This window comes from Colossoma macropomum, unplaced genomic scaffold (genome assembly GCF_904425465.1).
Source record: "Colossoma macropomum unplaced genomic scaffold, Colossoma_macropomum, whole genome shotgun sequence".
In the NCBI taxonomy this organism is placed as follows: Eukaryota; Metazoa; Chordata; class Actinopteri; order Characiformes; family Serrasalmidae; genus Colossoma; species Colossoma macropomum.
The window spans coordinates 7,744,638-7,765,320 of NW_023494784.1; the positions used below are offsets into that span (position 1 = coordinate 7,744,638).

Consider the following 20,683-nt stretch of genomic DNA (forward strand, 5'->3'; position numbering starts at 1 on the left):
TATGCAAAATCAGTGGAGTTCCCCTTTAATATAAATGTGCCATAATATGGAAATATGTATGATATTAATAGTCTTCCCGGTGAATAGTGTGTGTGTGTGTGTGTGTGTGTGTGTGTGTGTGTGTGTGTGCGGTTCTGATTTTAAGCACAACAGCGCCCTCGTGTGGAAATTAAACACTACAGCAACGTCACTCCCCTCCACACTGGACTTCAACACTGAAAATCAGACAACTGGTGCATTTTTTTAAAACTTCTTTTATTCCAATAAATTAATGCTGATATATAAATTGATACAATTATTCAAAGGCAATTCAGTCTGAATCTGTTCATGATCTCATACACAAAAATGTGTACTGACAATAATTCACAATCATGAATTTCATGAAAGGTAGACATTTTTCCTCAGCGTGTGTCTGAGATTGACGTGATACGATGACCGCGGGTTTCTGTGCTTGTGACCGTACACGGCTCGATTCACCTCCATGTGGACGTCTATCAGATTAATCCTCCTGCAGAAACAGAGATATATGATGATTATATCATCCTAAACAATAAACAATTACATAAAAAGTTAATAATTAATCATTAATATCCACTATATGTAGTATGACAGATTATTTATTCCTACTGATTACTGCTAAATCTGATTACTTTGTGTTTTTAGTCCTTAGTGTTTATTGTTTTATATTGTTTTATATTGTTTTTATTGGTTTATTTATTATACTTAATACTTACTTTATATTTATATTTAAAACTATTTTATTATTTCCTGCTTCAAAAGTATTGTATAAACAATTTCTTGTTCTTTGATTAGGATTTTCTGTTTTGTTACATTTGAAAACTACTGTAAAGCTATTTGAGCTACAAGGCAATACACAAGTTGCAATTATTACCATTATTATTATTATTTCAGATATTGTTGTTGTTGTTGTTGTTGTTGTTGTGTATCATTCAAAATGTTCCGATACTGATAGCAGTACCAACACCTTGACTTCGATTTCTGAGCGTTACTTTTCTGACAATTTTTTTTAACATTACAAACTGAAAGTGGGCGTGGCTTGAACTTGAACTGAGTGTCAGGTGCTGGAAGTGTTTTATTTTACTGACCTTAATGGATTACAGACTCTATAAGAAGCAGTGATGTTAATATCATGCATACAGAATGTGTTTTAGACAGCTCAGCCAATCAGCAGTCCAGATTTCGGAAAAAGCATGCTCATTGGCTTATGGGTTCTGTTAAGTCTGACCACTTAGGTACTGAAATTTGGTATTTAATGATACCGAATATTTAGATACTCAGAGCTATAGAAGCTATTCAGTCAGTACTATTAAGGTGTTGAGCTTTATGAAGAGCTTTATGAAAAAAAAGGGGTGGGCGATGTGGGGAAAATATTACATCACGATACTCCAAGATATTTTCACAATACGTGCTATACAACATGATATTTCTTTTTTATTTAATAAGTTGTAACAGACAAAAATAGTTTACCTCTAGTGCCACATATAAAAATACTATAATAATAATAAATCTACAAATACAATGATCTTTACTCAATATTTTACTGAACTGCACTAAATCCTATTAAACAGGCCTATTTATGCTCACTTTGTAATGAAAAATGTAGTCAGTCAGTCTTTAAGTACTGAAGATATCCTCTATATGCTCAGAGGAGCTTATTGTGACATAATTTATCACAATACGGATAAACTATTATCATATTGCCCATCATATTGAGGGAAAGCAAAGTTTTTAAAGTCATATTATTTATAACTTTATTATTTAAACTATTTTAGTATTTCATCCAGCTCCCCCCATGACCCAGAAGGATAAGTGGCTTAGAAAATGTGTTGTTTCATGCTTTAAAGGTATTATATAAACAATTTCTTGTTCTGTGATTAGGATTTTCTGTGCTTTGCATTTGCAAACTACTGTAAAGCAATTTATTATTATTATTGTTGTTGTTGTTGTCATTGTTGCTCATAGTAGCAGTATTTCATCACTGGACTGGGCATCGGTCAAAATGTTCTGATACTGATTCCAGTAACAGAGGTTAGAGAAACAGCTCAACCCAAAAAGCTAATGTTAAGGACAATAAGTGAACATGAACGGCCCACATTCAGCACTTTACCAATGGAAGAATGTTTACAGCCTTACGATGCTCCGCCTACAGTAAATGGTGCGCCTGATCTTTTGCACTCTAGGCTGGTTGCAACTGTCAGGATTTTGTCAGCTGCATTCTGATTGGCTATCCACACGTCCGTGTGAAAGCACGGGTGAGGTTGCGAAAACTTGGGGGGTTGCGAAAACTTCGTCACAGGAAATGGAAGGCAAGAATGGAATTTTATAGGGTGTTCGACTGTAAGGAGGAAAATTCAGTCATTCTATAACTCCATTAAGTAATGGACAGAGAACTTAACTATCCTATTATCTTTGGGTTCAGTTTGACCCCATTCAATGTTTAACACCCCTAAATAAATGATTGTCATCGTTTTTTGCTTAATATTAATGATTTTTCCTCATTTAATGGGGACAACTGGGCAAACATTAAATTAATATGTTAATATGTTTTCAGTGTCCTGAACACAATTTGTACACATCGATGTTCTGTGGCTTATAAAACATAAGAAATATCAACATTGTACACACATTTGTTTTGGTTGTTTTGGTTGATATTAAGTCACTAACACGCAATTTTAATTTCTACACATACATTTTCTAAGCCGCTTATCCTTCTGGGTCGCGGGAGCCTATCCCAGCGGTCACTGGGCGGAAGGCAGGAAACACCCCGGACAGGTCAGTAGTCAATATGCAATTTTATAATGTTCAAAACTTCCCTCCTGTTTAAGAACCATAAACTAACATAACTACATCTGTAGTAGTCCAAGAACCACTGACAGTTCACACCACACGAGGGAGAGGAAAACAGAATTTCCACCAGAACTTTAAGGTTTAAATACTGAGGTTTAAATTGCTGGGGTCAAACTGACCCCAAGTATAAAGGACGTTAGTAAATTTGAAGATAACAGGAGGGTTAAATATGGCATTTTCTGCAAATTTTTGTGCACAATTTCTACGTATATATGAGTTTAACATATTTGAAAAATACATCAAATATAAAATGTGCCATAACTTTTATACAGACTACATTTTATGTTCTAATATTATTTTTTTCCATATGTTAAATGCAGTAAAAAAAATATATATATATATTTATGATGTCCCAAAATATTTGTACATGGCTGAAGGTGCTGAATTCAAAAAAAGTTTTTTTTAAAGGTGTTTATTGCTTGTAAGCGAGGTATCCTCACATTGTTGGATACTGATGTGTTCCCTATGGGTGAGCTTTTCATATTGAAACTTGGCCACGTTCAGGGACGAAACGCACCAGACTCTCTGACAATAGGCAGATGTTCGGCTTGTGAGACTGCCGAGTTAGCGCGTGTGGTCTGGCCACTCCTTTAAGATTTTTCTCCTTTGTATGAATTTACTCCTTCGGAGGCTCGAGGTTTTCTTATGAGAATGCTGTAGTTGTTAGCCGTACCTTCTCTGTCCTTCCTGTAAGGCGTCTCTCAGTGACTGTAAGTAGGCCGAACGGTGGTTGACCATTTCCAGCTGTTGCTCGTCTGTCCAGCAGTGGCTCCAAAACACATCTGCATCTGCTGGAACCACCTCTGGCCTGTAGGGGACAGGCTTGGGCCCGTCTGTCTCCAGCTCTCCAGCTCCATAAGCCCAAAAGTCAGCGCAGCCTCCATACCACTGAGGCCCTGAGACTTCGTAGCCCTGGATGAAGAAGAGTTTGGGTTTTCCTGCCAGACCAGGACAAAAGTTTGGGGTGAAAAGTTGCCGGACGTAGTCCACACTCAACCCTGGACCGTGAGTGTCAGTCCCAAGCAAGTCAGACGAACAGCTCCGGCTGATGATACAGCAGACGAACGCATCTGCCGCATAGTGCTCCCTCTGTTTGGAGATGTTCTGCAGAGTGGACAGCATGTCCTGGACACTCAGCAGACTGTGCAGACTAACGCGGAAGTGAAGTTTTTCAAACACCTGTGCCAGACAGGCTGTAGAGACAGAAAAACAAGGCTTTTAGAGGTGTTGTTGTCATGAGGGTAAAGTAAATCATTATTTAGTAAAATGCTTTACTAAATATAAAATGACTATATACACATTATTTTATCTACATTTTATAAATGGAATTTTATTTTATTTCACTTCAATAAAAAACAGAAAGATGCTTCATTACTTTTCTTGTTTTCTTGTGCATCTTCAGAACAATATCATTCTTCATCACATATAAACTCCACCAAACACCATCATTCTCTGACCAATCACCATAATTCCCCAGCAAACACCAACATTTTCCACATAAAGACTGTCATTCTCCTCTAAACACATCATTGTCCTCCGAACACCATCATTCTTAACCAAACATCATCATTTACCACAAATACAGTGCCACCATTTTCCAACCAAGCTCCATTATTCTCCAACAAACACCACTCTCCATCAAACATCATTAATCTCTAACCAAACACCATCATTCACCACCAAACACCACCATTCTCTTCCAAACACCATCATTCTCCAGCAAACACTGTCATTCTCTTCCAAACACCATCATTCACCACAAATACAGGACCACCATTTTCCAACCAAGCACCATCATTGTCCAACAAACACCATTCTCTTTAAAACATCATTATTCTCTAACCAAACACCATCATACACCATCAAACACATCATTCTCCACCAAACACCATTATTCTCCACCAAACGCAGCAACGCAAACGTAGCAATCACCACAATTCCCCAGCAAACGCCAACATTTTTTTCACATAAACACCGTCTTTCTCCTCTAAACACATAATTTACCACAAATACAGCACCACCATTTTCCAACCAAGCACCATCATTGTCCAACAAACACCATTCTCTATCAAACACCATTATTCTCTCATCAAACATCATCATTCACCACCAAACACCATCTAAATAAAATACTATCATTCCTACAAAAATACCATCATTTCTAAGTGAGCAACAACAAATTCCAACCAAACACCAACATTCTCCACCAAACACCACCCTTCTCCACAAAAACATCATTATTCCCCAAACAAACACCAACATACACCAACAAACACCAACAAATGCCATCACCCTAAAGCTGACTGTCAGTACTAGAGTGTTAGTATTTGTTGGAGAGCGTTGGGTTAATGTTCCATAAATGAACCAGAAAACCAAATGAAATGAAACTCTAGAGACTCACAACAAACAAACAAACACAGGTTCACCGAAAAACAGAACAGCGGCGTCAACCTACTATGAAAGTTTCAGACAGCTTACAGTTTTTTAGAGTAACTCAACCTGAGGGCATGTGTGAACCTTTACTGCCTCAGGCTGAGTTACCTTGAAAAACCTGTGCAGTAAGTTACCCTTAAACACCTCTTCCTTTTACAGCATACTAAACACTATATACAGTGTTTGGGTTGGTTTGTCTGAGAATTATGGGTAAATATTGACATTTCTGAAGACCTTCTAGTGTGTCTCACCTCCTTCAGTTCCCACACAGTCTATGATCACACACACTCCCCTGGGATCACTCTGCATCCTGTACACGTCTTCATGTCTCTGTAGATTAAAGAGAGGTAAAGCACGGTGAGAAGAGGAGCACTGAGGTGAAGCAGCCGGTATCCACAGCTGATATAACAACCACAACACTTCAGCAATAAACGGAACGAGGATCAAACTCAAACTCTGTGTATAAAAGAGTGGTTAAACAAAACGGCCTGAAAAGAAACAAATGTCTCAAAAAGCAGCTTCTGTCTTTACAATGTTCAGCTCCAGTCGTGTTCCTGCTCTGTGCTGTTTTACTCTAGAAAAGAGGCTCAAATCAGTCTTTACCTCCCAGTGTCTGCTGTTTGGGGGTCTCTGTAGAGCTGCAGGACTCGCTGGAAACAAAACAGAGTTTCAAACATTAAACCTTCGAAAGACACATTTGAAAGAGTGAAATATACTCTGGTAAATATCGACCAGCCAAGTCCACCTCCTTGTTTCTACACTCACTGTCCATCTTATCAGCTCCACTGACCATATAGTTTGTAGCTCTACAGTTAAGACTGTAGTCCATCTGTTTCTCTGCATACTTTGTTACCCTGTTCTTCAGTGGTCAGGACCCCCATGGACCCTCACAGAGCAGGTACTATTTGGGTGGTGGATCATTCTCAGCACTGCAGTAACACTGACGTGGTGGTGGTGTGTTAGTGTGTGTTGTGCTGGTCTGAGTGGATCAGACACAGCAGTGCTGCTGGAGTTTTTAAACACCTCAGTGTCACTGCTGGACTGAGAATAGTCCACCACCCAAATAATACCTGCTCTGTGGGGGTCCTGTGGGGGTCCTAAACACTGAAGCACTGTATTCATTGTTATTGTATTTTTTTTTTTATTGTAAACTGCTGCTGCACTCAGCACTTTAACTTTAGACCCATACTTTGCACAATGTAAAGGTTACAGGTATGACTATGTGTGTGTGTGTGTGTGTGATGGTAGGAATGCATGTTTATTTATTTTTTTTGTATTGTATTTTATTTTATTTTATTCAATTCTATTTTATATTTCTTTTATTTTATTTTATTCACTACATGTAAATGTCTGTCTGATACTGTGCACTGTGAGCTCCTGTAACCAAAACCAAATTCCTTGTATGTGTAGGCAAACCTGGCCAATAAAGCTTGATTCTGATTCTGATTTACTGTTGAGTTAAATCAGTGTAACAGTTTACTCAGCCAGGCTCCGCCCCTGTGCTGACATAGTAGGGTGTCCAAACTTTTGCACATGCTACAATTAATATTTTTTCTACGTTTTAAAATAATCAACTATAACTGAGCACTAACATTTCCTTCTATTCACTTCCAACAAAATATGTAATCTGGCCAGATGTGCACTGACCACACAGTTACACAGAGTTTCCTTCACCAGGCAGTGTTTCATACTTATCTTGATTCTTTTACTTTTTCTGTCATTTTCGAGTTTCAAAATAATAATGTATTTAAAGGGGCACTCTGGGAAATTTGTGGTAAATTTTAGCAGTCATAACATCTGTCAAATATGCCCACTCACCTCCTACAGTGAGGCAGCAATAGTCCCGAAACTACGCTTTTGTGTTTATAAGGTGAGGAAAACCCCTTGTTATGGTGAATCTTGAAAGCAGGAGGAACTACAAGAGCTTTGGGGTGGACACACGAGTGCAGGTGCCTTAAAACATGTTCTTATTCCCGCTAGCTGGTTAATTCAAAAGGAAACCTGAGCTATCAATACGGCCAGGAAGCAGAACACTGTATTTATTAACCTCTAGATCAGCGCATTTCTTTATCTCCATGTGGGGGCTGTTTGCACCATGCATGCTGGGTATTGTGGTGAGAGAAGACTGATACAATCGTGAATTCTGTCAAACCTGATACAATGCTGTGCAACAGAATACTGCACAATAATGATCTACATTTGCTGCGTTTTAGGCAGAAATGGTAACAGGTCATTTTACTGTTTTTATTAGATAAAGTTAGATAAATAAATATTAGAAGAGCGAAATGATCATCGATCCAATCTCAATTTCTGCCCGTTCCATTTTTCACAGTGGTATTTCCCCCCTATATGTTAAACTGAGTAAATAAAGAGTAATTGTGTATTAAAATGTGAGAATTGTGTTGTCTTTAGAGGATGCGTTCACTTATTTACACTTAGAAAATCAACAACAACATTAGTCATTCGACCAATTCTTTGCATATGACTACACTATAATCAGAATTAGTAGTAATAATAATGTAAACTAAACTTGGCATTATCTGGATTAGCTTTTAATCAGTTTTTATTTTTCAGGTTCCTTTTAAAGAGTTTTGCCCCTTTTGTATTCGATACACATCACAGAACGTAACATTTTCATATTTAACTGACCGCATCCTCTCTAAACATGTTGGTTCTTGTATTAGACAATGTTTTGTAATAGACGTGTTCTTTGGGAACTCACCACAGGGTCTGGAAAGAACCTGACTTGTACTGCAGGAAGTGGGTGGAATTCCAGTCAAGGTGTTTGGCTGGAGGTAGACAGGAAAGATCATTCATCATAATCATTAAGTAACTCTAACACTGCATTTTTTAAAAACACCATCCAACACTAAATGATTACTCACTGAAGCTGCTGCGAACGCCCGCCGGCCGTCTATCGTCTTCATCGGTGTGGATCTTTGTTCTGGTCTCTCAGCTGTAACACAGTGACATGTTTAAATTTTTTCATACTCGTCCAGACATTTTACGAACTACCAGACATGTTTGTCTCAATATGTATTGAACACTGGCAGCCTGAAAGAGCTACACATGAACCTTTATGAACAAATCAGCGGAAAAACAACTACAAACGGCCGTATGTAAAGGTTTGGGCGCCCCTGGTCAAATGACGTTTTGTTGATTTTCGAAGAGAAAATAAGTTATGGGATGTAACAGAATACAAGTGTTGGGAATATTGCACGGTTAGAAATAAAGGTTCTGTTCTGGTACATTTTTCGTTCATCAAGGTACAAACAGTGTAAATGTTCCCTCAAAGGTACAACAGTGGTTTTAAGGTCTGATTGTGAACCTTAAATAAGTTTTTCCAGGTGAAAAGTTCGTATTTGTACCTTTTCATAACCGAATGTTTTAAACAGAACAGTAAAATAAAAGCCTGGAGGCGAGACGGGGTGTGTGGAGTCAGTACAGCTTAGAACATATCATTTCAGTGGATTATGGTTCAGTTATGTTCCCTGACTAAAGGTACTGAGATGGAGCCTTGAGGGTTCCACCCCAGTGACAAGAGGGGTCCTGCCCCAGTGACAGTTTAGTGCCTTTATTTCTGAGAGTGTAATAAGAAGAATGACTTCTTTACAAACACTGAAATTCCTGAAGCCTGAGTAGACTGATAAATCAGTGTGATGAGTCAGTGCAAGATTTTGTTATTGGGATTATGGGAGCGGCAGTGAGATTGTAAAAGCAGCAGTGGGATTGTGGGAACAGCAGTGGGATTGTGGGAACAGCAGTGGGATTGTGGGAGCAGCAAAATAATGTTGAAAATTTTGTAACTTCATTTAAATGAGTGGATTTTTCATGAAACATATTAACAGAAAAATTACATGAAGAAAACCGCAGATCAGTAACAGCGAGGATTTTCCCACGTGTCTTATCAATATCTAAATGGATTCTATAGAAAAAACACGTCTGAACATTTTAATGCATAATTATTGTTTATTTACAGAATTTACCATATTGGAACACAGTTTCCACCGAGAAAGTGGCCTGTGAAAAAGTTAGGGTACATTTTAGATTTCCAATATGGTAAATTCAGCAAATAAACAGAAAACACAGAAAAATACCATGAGTGAGTTTTCTGTGGAAGAGAGTTATTTCCACTGAGGCAATTATACCACAGTAAAGGAAGTGGAAGTGAATCCTGATTTCTGACGAAACAGTCAGTCATTCATTTGTATGAAGCAGAGAAAGAGAACTGAAAGCTGTTAAGGGACGTGAAATAACAGAGAACAACCCAACACCTCTGATCTAATCTCTTTGTTTCTGACACAGTTCACTGAACTCCAATCACATGATGCACATTTTCTCACACGCGAAACCAGTGACTTTGATGTGAATTTTCCAGTGTGCCTATTTTGATCTGATAAAAGATCTCACAGATGTTCAGAGAGAGAAAGAGATTTTACAAACATTCCAAAGAAAGTGGTCACGGGAACCTTTATTATAGGAATTATAGGTTATAATTATTAGGATTTCTCTCCCACATTTAACCCAATCTAAAGGCAACTGAGCAAGCTTACAAGTGACTAGTGAGAACGTAATGAGAAATTCTGGGCTAAATGCTGGAAATGCTGGTGTGAACACAAGCTCATTAGGGTGGGAACGAACTGTAAAGATTTCTAAAGCAGTCCAAGCAGAGCTCAGTGTAAAGGCAGGGGCATTTTATGGGGAGCCTGGCAACTTCCTGTTTGTCCCATTGACGGAGACTTTGAATAAATATTCCCTTAATCAGTAATCAGATAGATCAGATATTGTAATCAATAACCAATAGGCAGTATTGGCTAACAGAGCATATTAATTCTCTCACAAAGGGAGGCCTTAGTCTGTCTGCATAGGAGATTCTAGATGCTGGAAAGCCCCTGGGTTCACAGACAGGCCTGTGTGTACCTACTGACCCAGTGAAGAGAGGGGTAAGTTGACCTTGAAAGGTAAAGCATGCTGGTAAAAACCTGTTGAAACCAGTTTTTAGGAGTGAGCTCATCATGCGATGACCAGATTGATGGACGAAGAGATGCACCTATTAGAGAATGAGCTGATATCAAAGTTTGAGAAGTGAGGTGGGGGGATATCAAACTACCCCAGATAAACGGTATAAACTGGTGTTTGGGACACTGTATTTGCCCAGTTGGGTCTCTCTGTGCCACTTAATGCTGAAATAAAGAAGAAGCCTTTTTCCCTCTTCCACAAACTCAGCGTCTGAAGACTCTGAAGGGGTGAATGGAGCTAAATTAATAAAAACAAAAATAAACAAGTTTCGAGCCATTTATGCAGGAAAGTCAATTAATTTTTTAACAAATCAATAAAAACTTAACGGTATCATTCTTTTTTCAATCACAAACTGGTTTTGGCCAGCAGGATGCAAACGTTACTGATACTGAGTGCTGATTGGTTGGCATTACTGCTACTGAGCACTGATTGGTTGGCATTACTGCTACTGAGTGCTGACTGGGTACCATTACTGCCACTGAGTGCTGATTGGGTACCATTACTGCTACTTAGTGGTGATTGGTTGGCATTAGCTGATTTTTTAGCATCCCACCTCATAGGAATCACATACTATCCTTCATCCTCCTAGCTTGGTGACATCATGTGATAGAGGGAGACCTAGCTCGTAGGCATTGCGTTTAAAAATACCTTTCATTTTTCGACAAACAGTAAAATGTATTTGCCTTGTGGCCTCATGTAGCCAACGAGCAAAACTTTGTCAATTTTTGTGAGCTTCCCATTATAAACCGATTATTAAATCATTCCCACCTCGGCTCTGGTATTGACTGAGCTTCTTGGCGAGGTCCACTCTGTGGATGGCTCTCAGATATTGCTCCATCACATCCATCCTGCTGCTGGAGATCTGATCCAGCCTCTCCAGCTCAACCACAACGTCCAGGAAACACTGCAGAAATGAAAATGGCCTGATTGTAAAAAGATGCTCTGAATACACAAAACCTATTTACTCAGTGGAATATAGACGACAACTAAGCTTGAAGTGGAGTGTGATAGATTCTAATAGATAAACCCTAAACCTACAACTTCTCCTAAACCAACCCTAAACACATATTGTTAATCATCTATGACCAGAAAGTTTGTTACTAATTAAAGTATCTGTGGATCGTCTTTAGGGGGCTACCACAAGTTTGACCACTGTTTTTTTACATTGTGGTGAGGGTTGTCTGACATTTAGAACAGTTTACCAGAAGGCACTGCTGTTTATTCAGGTCAATACAACCTCGACCCAGAAGGGGAATTTGCTGGTATTATCATAACAGATCACCACCTACATTCATCACACTTTCCATAGCAAACCTAACCGTAATATTTACATTCAGGTAACCCTTTTTTAACACCATGTTGTATTCTACTACATGACCCCACATCCGTATTCGCTCTGAGATATCTGATAGGCTAAATATGGGTGCAGGTGTAAGATTTCCATAAACGTCAGCAGCAGAAGTTCAACTTTAACTGCAATTAAAACTGCTTTTGCTTGTTCTTACGTCAAACTTCTCCACCTTCTCCTTCGGTAAGGTTCCCCTCAGCAGAAATACCAAAGACTCCAAATCCCCCGAGCCCACATCCTCGCTCAGCTCGGCCATCAGCACCCTTTGAGCACAAACACAGAGCACACAAGGTGGTCCTCATATGAAACAGCAGGAGACAGTGAGAGTCACAGTTGACTCCTTGGCATACAAAGGTCGTTCAAAGGTCACATTCTTGTATCTTACTTTTTCTCCTTGAAGTCCACTTATGTTTGTGTGTTTATGTACCAAAAACGTTCAAAATTCATTTTTACATGACCATTTTTTTCAACCTCTCTTTATACCTTCACGTTAAACAGGCAGCTTTCGTTACTGCACCTTTAAGACTGATACATGCAAATGAGCCCGGTCCTGATTGGCTGCCCTGTATTGTGCCTTGTTCAAAAAGCAGTCCGAGCTAAAACATTCCTTATAGCTTCTACATGAGTGGGTGGAGCTGAACTGTAGGCAGATATATGCAAATTCGATTCTTGTGACGTCACAAAAGTAGTGAATTAAAAACAGGCTGTTTTCGCAGCTTAGCTTCTGTATATGGACCGCATGAACTGGGAAGTCAGAGGGACGTTTTGAAAATATAACAATGTTTATATACTACAATATACTATATACTATCACTGTATATCGCTGTTGTCAGAAGAAAACCTCGTATCTCCAAAAATGGTAACTTTACAGGAGAAGGAAAAAACCTACTTTACTTTTAATGTAAGTCAATGGAACCAGACTTTTTTCCAAGTCATTTTGGGTGGTTTCTTTGGATCCATTCATCATGAAATTTAAATACAATGTAAAGGGCAACTGTTATTTTCAAATTATGTCAAAAACTGAAAAACATCAAAAGTAGAGATTTAAGAGTAAAACTTTTATTTAAAAAAATGTGAAGAAAAATTAGTTTTGGCCTTTTTATCTAGTGGAATTATCTTATTCTATAAGCAGAAATGATGCAAACTATATTAAATAGTCTGCTAATATTCTTACAACAATCTCAAAATGAGAAATATGAGATATAGCTACTGGATTTACGGTTTAAGATATAATTTTTGCAGGGTGAAAGATCATGGAAGACAAGAAATTTGTCTTTTAAATGGGGTGATATGACAAATCACACTCACACATGAACTAATACCCTAAAAAAGGGGGTCAAAGTTTGATTTCAGGTTGATGTTCATGCAGTGTTGCTCACCTGTAGTCTGACAGACTGCGTCCGTTTTTCAGAAGCCCCTCGGCCTCGGTCTTAGTGGTGCCCAGGACACATTTCAGTAAATCATAGCGCCTCATCCTCAGCATCAGCTCCATTAAAAACAGGTAATCCATCTCCACCTGGCCCATAAGAGACTGCAGCATTTCTCTGACATCTGCAGCGCGCCGGTCAGCGTCCAGAGCTCCACACAGGTAGGACAGGCGCTTACACTCCTCCGGACTCAACTCCTCCACGATTCGGTTGATCATGTGTGAGAGCTGTGTGGACGCTGACATGCTTTAGCAAACTTTTATTTTTCTGGAAGACAGGAAAAACACAGGATAGAATCAGTGAAGTTTACATAAACAAACCTAAATAAGGCAGAAGGTCAAGTACAAAATGAGTAACGGAGAGAAATTTGGACATATTTATCATGCTGATTCAATGAGTCACTGTAACACTGTGATCTCACAGTCAGAATGAAAGAAAAACTGGGGGGTCCTTTTCTTGGATTTTACCCTTGTGTGGTCTGAATCGGTGGTCTGGTGGACCCACCACATTATTGTTTTTAAATCAATACAGTCATAACAATTTATGTAAAAATACCAGGTGTTTAAAATATTACAAGTGGCCAGCGTAGGGTTCTCCTTTAGCAGCTGTAGCGAGTCAGCATCCTGTCCATGTTGTCCACCCTCACACACACACACAAACACACACACCCACACACACACACACACACACACACACACACACACACACACACTAAAAGCAGGCCATGTAAGAGAACAGAGTGAAGGACACAGCACCTCCACACTTTTACTCCCCGAACAGTGTGAAGACACTGACAAACACCACACAAGGGTCAAAGTACTCATGTTATTCACTGTATGTCTCTGTTTACATTCCAGTAGGAGACGATAAAGACCTTCTCCAGTTACCCTCTTTACAGAAAACATGGAAAGCCCCTTTTCTGTTTTTATACGTTAGAACTGTAAAACTTTTTCAACTTTCACAGCCAAACAGTACACTCATTTAGGGAACATCTGTAAATGTTATTACAAACCAGTTTGATGTATCATTTCACTCTGCCTTCATTAAACAGTTAACTCAATTTAATTTGATCAACACTTCCATCTTGTGCTTTTCGTTTTTATTTTACTGCTTGTAAAGCACTTTGAGCTGCTACAATGTATGAAAAGTGCTCTATAAATAAGGTTATTATTATTATTTTGATATAAAAGCCTTGTTTCAGTAAGGATAAGGGTAAGTAAAGAGCTGGGTGATGTTTGTCAAATAATACTGTCCTCATGGATTATTATGAGTTAGATGAGCATCTGGTCACATTTTAGAAGCCATTCATGCAGATATCCACATAATTCCAAAGGGTTCACAAACTTTTTTACACAGGTACAGGAGAAGGTCAACGTGTCTGGACAAAGTCTAACAATCCAGCATAACATCAAACATTCAATGCAGGTCTAGACTAAACATCTCTCCATATTTCTCATCATCTCTCCTTCAACGTCAGGGAGCCTTTTGAAGCCTGTTATGCTGATCAGAATCAGAATCAGAATCTGAATCTCTTTATTTCACCATTTTACACATACAAGGAGTTTGTCTTAGTGAGTCAAACATGTATGACATCTAACACACTGAACAGACAAGCACACAGACTATTAGCAAGTATTAAACTAAGGGAGAAGTAAAATAGAATAAATTAAATAGAATATAGAATAAATAATAATAATAATAATAATAATAATAATAATAATAATAAGAATAATAATAATATTAAAGAACAGTCAGTGTGAAAGGAGCTCAGAAGATGTATATATGAGATGTGTGTATATCTGTACATATGCAGATATGAATGTCTGTAGGTATGCAGGTCAAGTAGATATGTACTTTAAAATTATACTACAAAAACTATTATATACAAACTGAATATTATAGTCTGTATATAATCAACAATAATATATCCAATATTATCATCAATATTATAGTTACTAATGGGAAAAATCTGGGACCTGGATTGGCTAAATAATACTATACTATACTATATATGACACTCAAAAATATGGTTCTTCAAGGGTTCTTTAGTAAAGAAAATGAACACTCAAAAAAGCACTTTGCTTCATGAAGAGGTTCTTTAGATTGATGGAGAATGTGTTTTATAAGGTTCTATATAGCACCAAAAAGGGGTTTTCTACTGTTACAGGCTTGACATCACAACAACAGGAGAACCCTTTTTGGTGCTATATAGAACACTTTTCAAAAAGTTTCTATACAGAACCATCTACAGCACATTCTACACCAATCTACAACACAATCTACACCAATCTACAGCACAATCTACACCAATCTACAGCACATTCTACATCAATCAAGAAGCATCTAAAGAACACTGAAAGAACCATATATATATATATATATATATATATATATATATTCAAATAAAAAGATACAGAAACACACACACATATATATATATATATATGTTTCTGTATCTTTTTATTTGAATTTACTGAAACGAAATCAACCAAACATGTAAATTACCTTTCGGGGGTAGTTTTTGCATACTAATGTTTCTCTTCCCCAAACTAAGTGTCCCTAAATTTCACACCCCATGACTCACCTCTCCATTTATATTACTAATACCTCACCATCATTATAACCCCAATATGCTGATTACATCATCTTTAAAACACTACAGCGCCACTGTCAAAAAATAAATAAATAAATAATAATAAAAAAAAAAAAATATATATATATATATATATATATATATCTGCACTGCGCTCAGAGAAGCATATAATGACATAGTTCATCACAATGACAGTAAATAACTCCACCACACTGTCCAGCACTAACCTTATTCACACTGAGGTGCACTGAGTAGTCTATTAGTATAATAATAAACTAGTCTAATATCACAGTAAAGCATTAAATAAAGTCCCCACTTAGAGATAAACAGTGCGCCTTACCTTCAGCGTGTGGGCTCAGACGACTGAATGAGCTCAGAGAAAGACTGCCGAGCTGAAGAGGAACTATGGTGATGAAATGGAGAGGAAACCGCTTCCTTTTACGTACTGCGCACGCTTTAGTTTCATTTCGTGTCTTCCTTGTTTCCTATGGAACAAGGGCTGTGTAAATATAGAACACAGGACTTCCTGCAAGCATGACCATAACCAGCCATGAGGACACTGAGGTCTGGACGTCACTAGTTTCGGAAGGGTTTTTTCTCTTCACTTTTCTCCATTCATGAGATTAAAACCGTTATAATAACACAGTGGTCAATTCAGCTTCAGTCCAGCTAATACAGTGGTCAGCGTGCTTCAGTCCAGCTCCAGCAGCTGGTCAGTTTAGGCTACAGGCTCTGTAGTTGGCTATATTAGAGATTAGATGAGAAGTTAAAGTTGAATTTTGTTACCTACACATAATAAAATACAGCTGGCAAGAGAACTTTCACTGTTGACCAGCATAAAGATGGTACAGCATCATGTAGGCAACGTTATTAAGAAATCAGCAGCTACATTAGGCTGTATTTTGCAGTGGTGGACAGTAAAGAAGTAAATGTAATTCGTTTCTGTAGTTAAGTAGTTTTTTGTGTATCTTTACTTAAGGATTTCCATTTTGGGCGACTTTTTACTTTGTTATCTCACTTTTCACTCCGTTATCTCACTTTTCACTCCACTACATTATGAGAAATCTGTCGTTCCTTTATTTTTAATAGGTCATTAATTAGTGACGCTGATGTCTATTAAAATTATTTGATTTAAATCTGTCGTTCCTTTTGCCTGTTTCCTTTAGAATCGACTGTAAAATTTTACTACTTTTTTACTACGTTTTTTCCAATCTCTTAATGATTTATCACCTTCGTACCTTTCTGAGTGCTGATAGATGATGTTCGAGCTTTAAGATCAGCATTTTGATCTGAAGCACATTACTGAAGAACATCCGTCAGGAACTGAACTTCAGTCAGTGTCTCTAAAACAGTTAATATTTCTTTACTTGTTTGCTTTGTTTTTAGTGGATTATTACTATTATTTTTATTTTCTTGTTAGTTGCATTTTTATTGTATTTTTTATTATTTATACTTTTATCCTGTGCTTCTTAATTGTAATTTTATTCATATAATCCCCTTTTCTGCTGTTTATTACTTGTTATTTTAATTGTGATTATCTTTTTCTCTCTTCTTCCTCTGTTGTTTTTACTATGTATTGTGAAACAATTTCAGCTGCATTTTAATGTATGAAAGGTGCCACACACACACACACACACACACACACACACACACACACACACACACACACACACTTCACCGGGAGGACTATGGCACATTTATATTAAAGGGGAATTCCATTGATTTTGCATATTTTCTACCTAATTAGATTGGGTACCATTACTGCTATCACTGGTTTGTGTGTGAATAAAAACGTAACATGTCAAAACGAAAGAAGCGCGAAACAAGAACACCAATCAGGGCTCAGCGCTGTGACGAATCAGACTCAGAAACTGGAGAAGGATCCATCTGCAGATTTAATGACAAAAGGGGCAGTCCAAAACTCGATGTCAATAGGCTCAGCAAAAACAGTGAAATCAGTCCAAAAAGCCAAGCAGAAGAGCAAAAGGGGCAAAAGGCAAAAACAGAAGCCAAAATCAAGCAGAGGTTCAAAATACCAGCAAAACATACCAAACATGCGCTCAGCAGTCAGACACAGGTGAACCGGCAATGCCGCGCACTGACTGGCTGCTTAGGAGGAATATTTAAGGTGTGACTAATTAGGAGATGAGGTACAGGTGGTTACCTGGAGAGTGAGACCTCTGGTGGCTAAACAGTGAGTTGCTGACAAGCGCACTTTGTTTTGTCATACCGACCCAGTGCAGCACACAGTTCAACATCAGTGCAGCAGCGTAAAATCTTGGGAGAGTCTATTCAACATAAATGATGAACTAACCTTTGTGTAAATAGACCACAATATAGAAATATGTACTCATATGCAGTTGTGACTGACGTGTCTTTTTTCTGAATTTACACAAACACATTTCATTTTATAGTAAATTAGTGTTTGCCAGTTTATGTTTATGAACAGAGACCTACAGATGCAGTTTAGTAAAGGAAACTCATTTGTGAACCTGAGTTTAAAGTTTTTATTAAACTTAAACTTGTAAATAAGTTCAAATAAATCTTAAACTGAAACTTTGCTTGTTTGTAAAAAGTGATTTCAGAGCCACTCAGTTCCACCTAATGGAAACTGCCTTCAGTGTTTTGTGCTTATGATAATTTTAATAGACATCAGCGTCACTAATTAATGACGTTCTATTAAAAGACTGGTTTACCAAGAGAGACACTGGAGTATTTTCACCTATAATGAGTTAATGAAGCGAGTCTTGTTACAAAAATGATAACAGGACATCAGAGCCATAATTAATCTTTTAGTACTTTCACTTTTGATACTTAAGTAAATGAAATAAAATCTGCTTGACTTAGTATTGGATAAAAATAAACATATAAATAAATAGTTTAACGATTCCTTAAATAAACAGCTGGAGTCAAATCAGTCTATGGCAGAGTAATAGCAGTTGGAAGAATGGAGGGATGGGGAAGAGACAGAGAAGAAACTGTGGTGTAACACGAATGTTTTGTGGTTGGTTTATTTACTATGAACTGTAGTTCACATTTCTGCAAAATGGACCTCACAAAAATTTTGATCCTAGTTACAAACAACAAACTACAACTTGTGCAAAATGCAGCAGCAAGAATATTAATACAGACCAGAAAACAAGACCATATTAGAGCAGTTTTAGCATCACTGCACTGGCTGCCTGTTTCCTTTAGAATCGACTGTAAAATGTTACTACTTTTTTACTAATTTTCCAATCTCTTAATGATTTATCACCTTCGTACCTTTCTGAGTGCTGATAGATGATGTTCGAGCTTTAAGATCAGCATTTTGATCTGAAGCACATTACTGAAGAACATCCGTCAGGAACTGAACTTCAGTCAGTGTCTCTAAAACAGTTAATATTTCTTTACTTGTTTGCTTTGTTTTTACTGGAATATTATTACTTTTATTTTCTTGTTAGTTGGATTTTTATTGTATTTTTTATTATTTATACTTTTATCCTGTGCTTCTTAATACTCACACACACACACACACTCACACACACACACACTGTCACACAAACACACACTCACACACACACACACTGTCACACAAACACACACACACAAACGCACACTCACACACACACACACTCACACACACACCTACTCACACACATACTCACACACACAAACACACACACACACACTCACACACACACACACTCACTCACACACACACTCACTCACACACACACTCACACACACACTCACTCACACACACACTCACACACACACACTCACACACACACTCACACACTCACTCACACACACACTCACACACACACACACACTCACACACACACTCACACACACACACACTCACACACACACACACACTCACACACAAACACACACTCACACACACACACTGTCACACAAACACACACACACAAACGCACACTCACACACACGCACACTCACACACACACCTACTCACACACATACTCACACACACAAACACACACACACACACACTCACACACACATACACACTCACACACACAAACACACACACACACACTCACACACACATACACACTCACACACACTCACACACACACACACACACACACACACACACTCACACACACACACACACTGTCACACACAAACACACACACACAAACGCACACTCACACACACAAACACACACACACACACATACACACTCACACACACACACAAACACACACTCACACACGCATACACAAATGCACACACACACACAAGTGCGCACACAAACACCCGCACACACGCGCACACACACACACACACAGTAACAATAGCAGAACCCTGTTTTGTTTTGAAAATGGTTCTTCTATTGTAACAAGCTTGATATGGTTCTTCAGAGGGTTTTTAAAAAATGGTTCTATCTAGAACCATGAAAGCAAGGCAAGTTTATTTCTGCAGCACCGTTCGTACACTGCTGTCGTTCAAAGCACTTTACAGATGAGAAAAAACAGAGAATAGAGATGAAAAAATGATTAAAACAATAGATTCAAAAGAGGAAATCATTAACTTAAAGATCCTATTAGAAATTCAATGAACACTCAAAGAACCCTTCGCCTGATTAAAAGGTACACTGTATCGTGAAATGGTTCTTCAGATTGAGGGAGAATGAGCTCTATATGGTTCTACAAAGAACCAGTTTGAAAAGGGTTCTATGTAGCACCCAAAAGTGTTCAGATGTCAGCAATGCAACAGAAAAAAAGACACCAGGAACTACATCCCTGCTGAAAATTAAGCGTTTCTGTTGGTCCTTCATGGTTTTATAGTGTGTTTTGTCTTTTTCAATGGGTTGATATTGTTGTTTCTTAAGTAGCGATGATGTGAAGATGCTGAAGAAGTCTCCGCTGACACCGCATTACTTGCATAAGATGTTTATTACAAAGTAAAACAGTATCACATCAAGCACTATAAAGTGCCTGAGAGAGGATCCGTGCCAATTCTAAAGTGTCCCCTCCAGAACAG

The 20,683-nt window shown here is 38.1% G+C and overlaps 1 protein-coding gene across 1 annotated transcript; it reads right to left on the reverse strand.

Annotated features, from left to right (window-relative positions):
* Positions 1–284: 284 nt before the first annotated feature.
* Positions 285–16,117, reverse strand: LOC118812213 (CASP8 and FADD-like apoptosis regulator). Its single transcript, XM_036577016.1, has 10 exons — positions 16,029–16,117; positions 13,048–13,362; positions 11,826–11,931; positions 11,089–11,224; positions 8,187–8,257; positions 8,024–8,090; positions 5,905–5,951; positions 5,553–5,631; positions 3,542–4,061; positions 285–508 (listed from the first exon to the last, which is right to left on the reverse strand). Exons 2-10 carry the CDS (start codon positions 13,338–13,340, stop codon positions 379–381), a joined length of 1,449 nt encoding a protein of 482 aa, XP_036432909.1. The 5' UTR covers positions 13,341–13,362; positions 16,029–16,117; the 3' UTR covers positions 285–378.
* Between the last annotated feature and the right edge of the window lie 4,566 nt (positions 16,118–20,683).

Bases quoted from the DNA above. Each gene is read 5' to 3' on its own strand.
- LOC118812213 (XM_036577016.1), bottom strand. From the start codon at position 13,340: ATGTCAGCGTCCACACAGCTCTCACACATGATCAACCGAATCGTGGAG. The intron at 11,225-11,825 runs GTAAGAACAAGC...TCATTTCTGCAG, and splicing joins AGAAGGTGGAGAAGTTTGAC to TGTTTCCTGGACGTTGTGGT. The intron at 8,091-8,186 runs GTGAGTAATCAT...GTCTACCTCCAG, and splicing joins GGGCGTTCGCAGCAGCTTCA to CCAAACACCTTGACTGGAAT.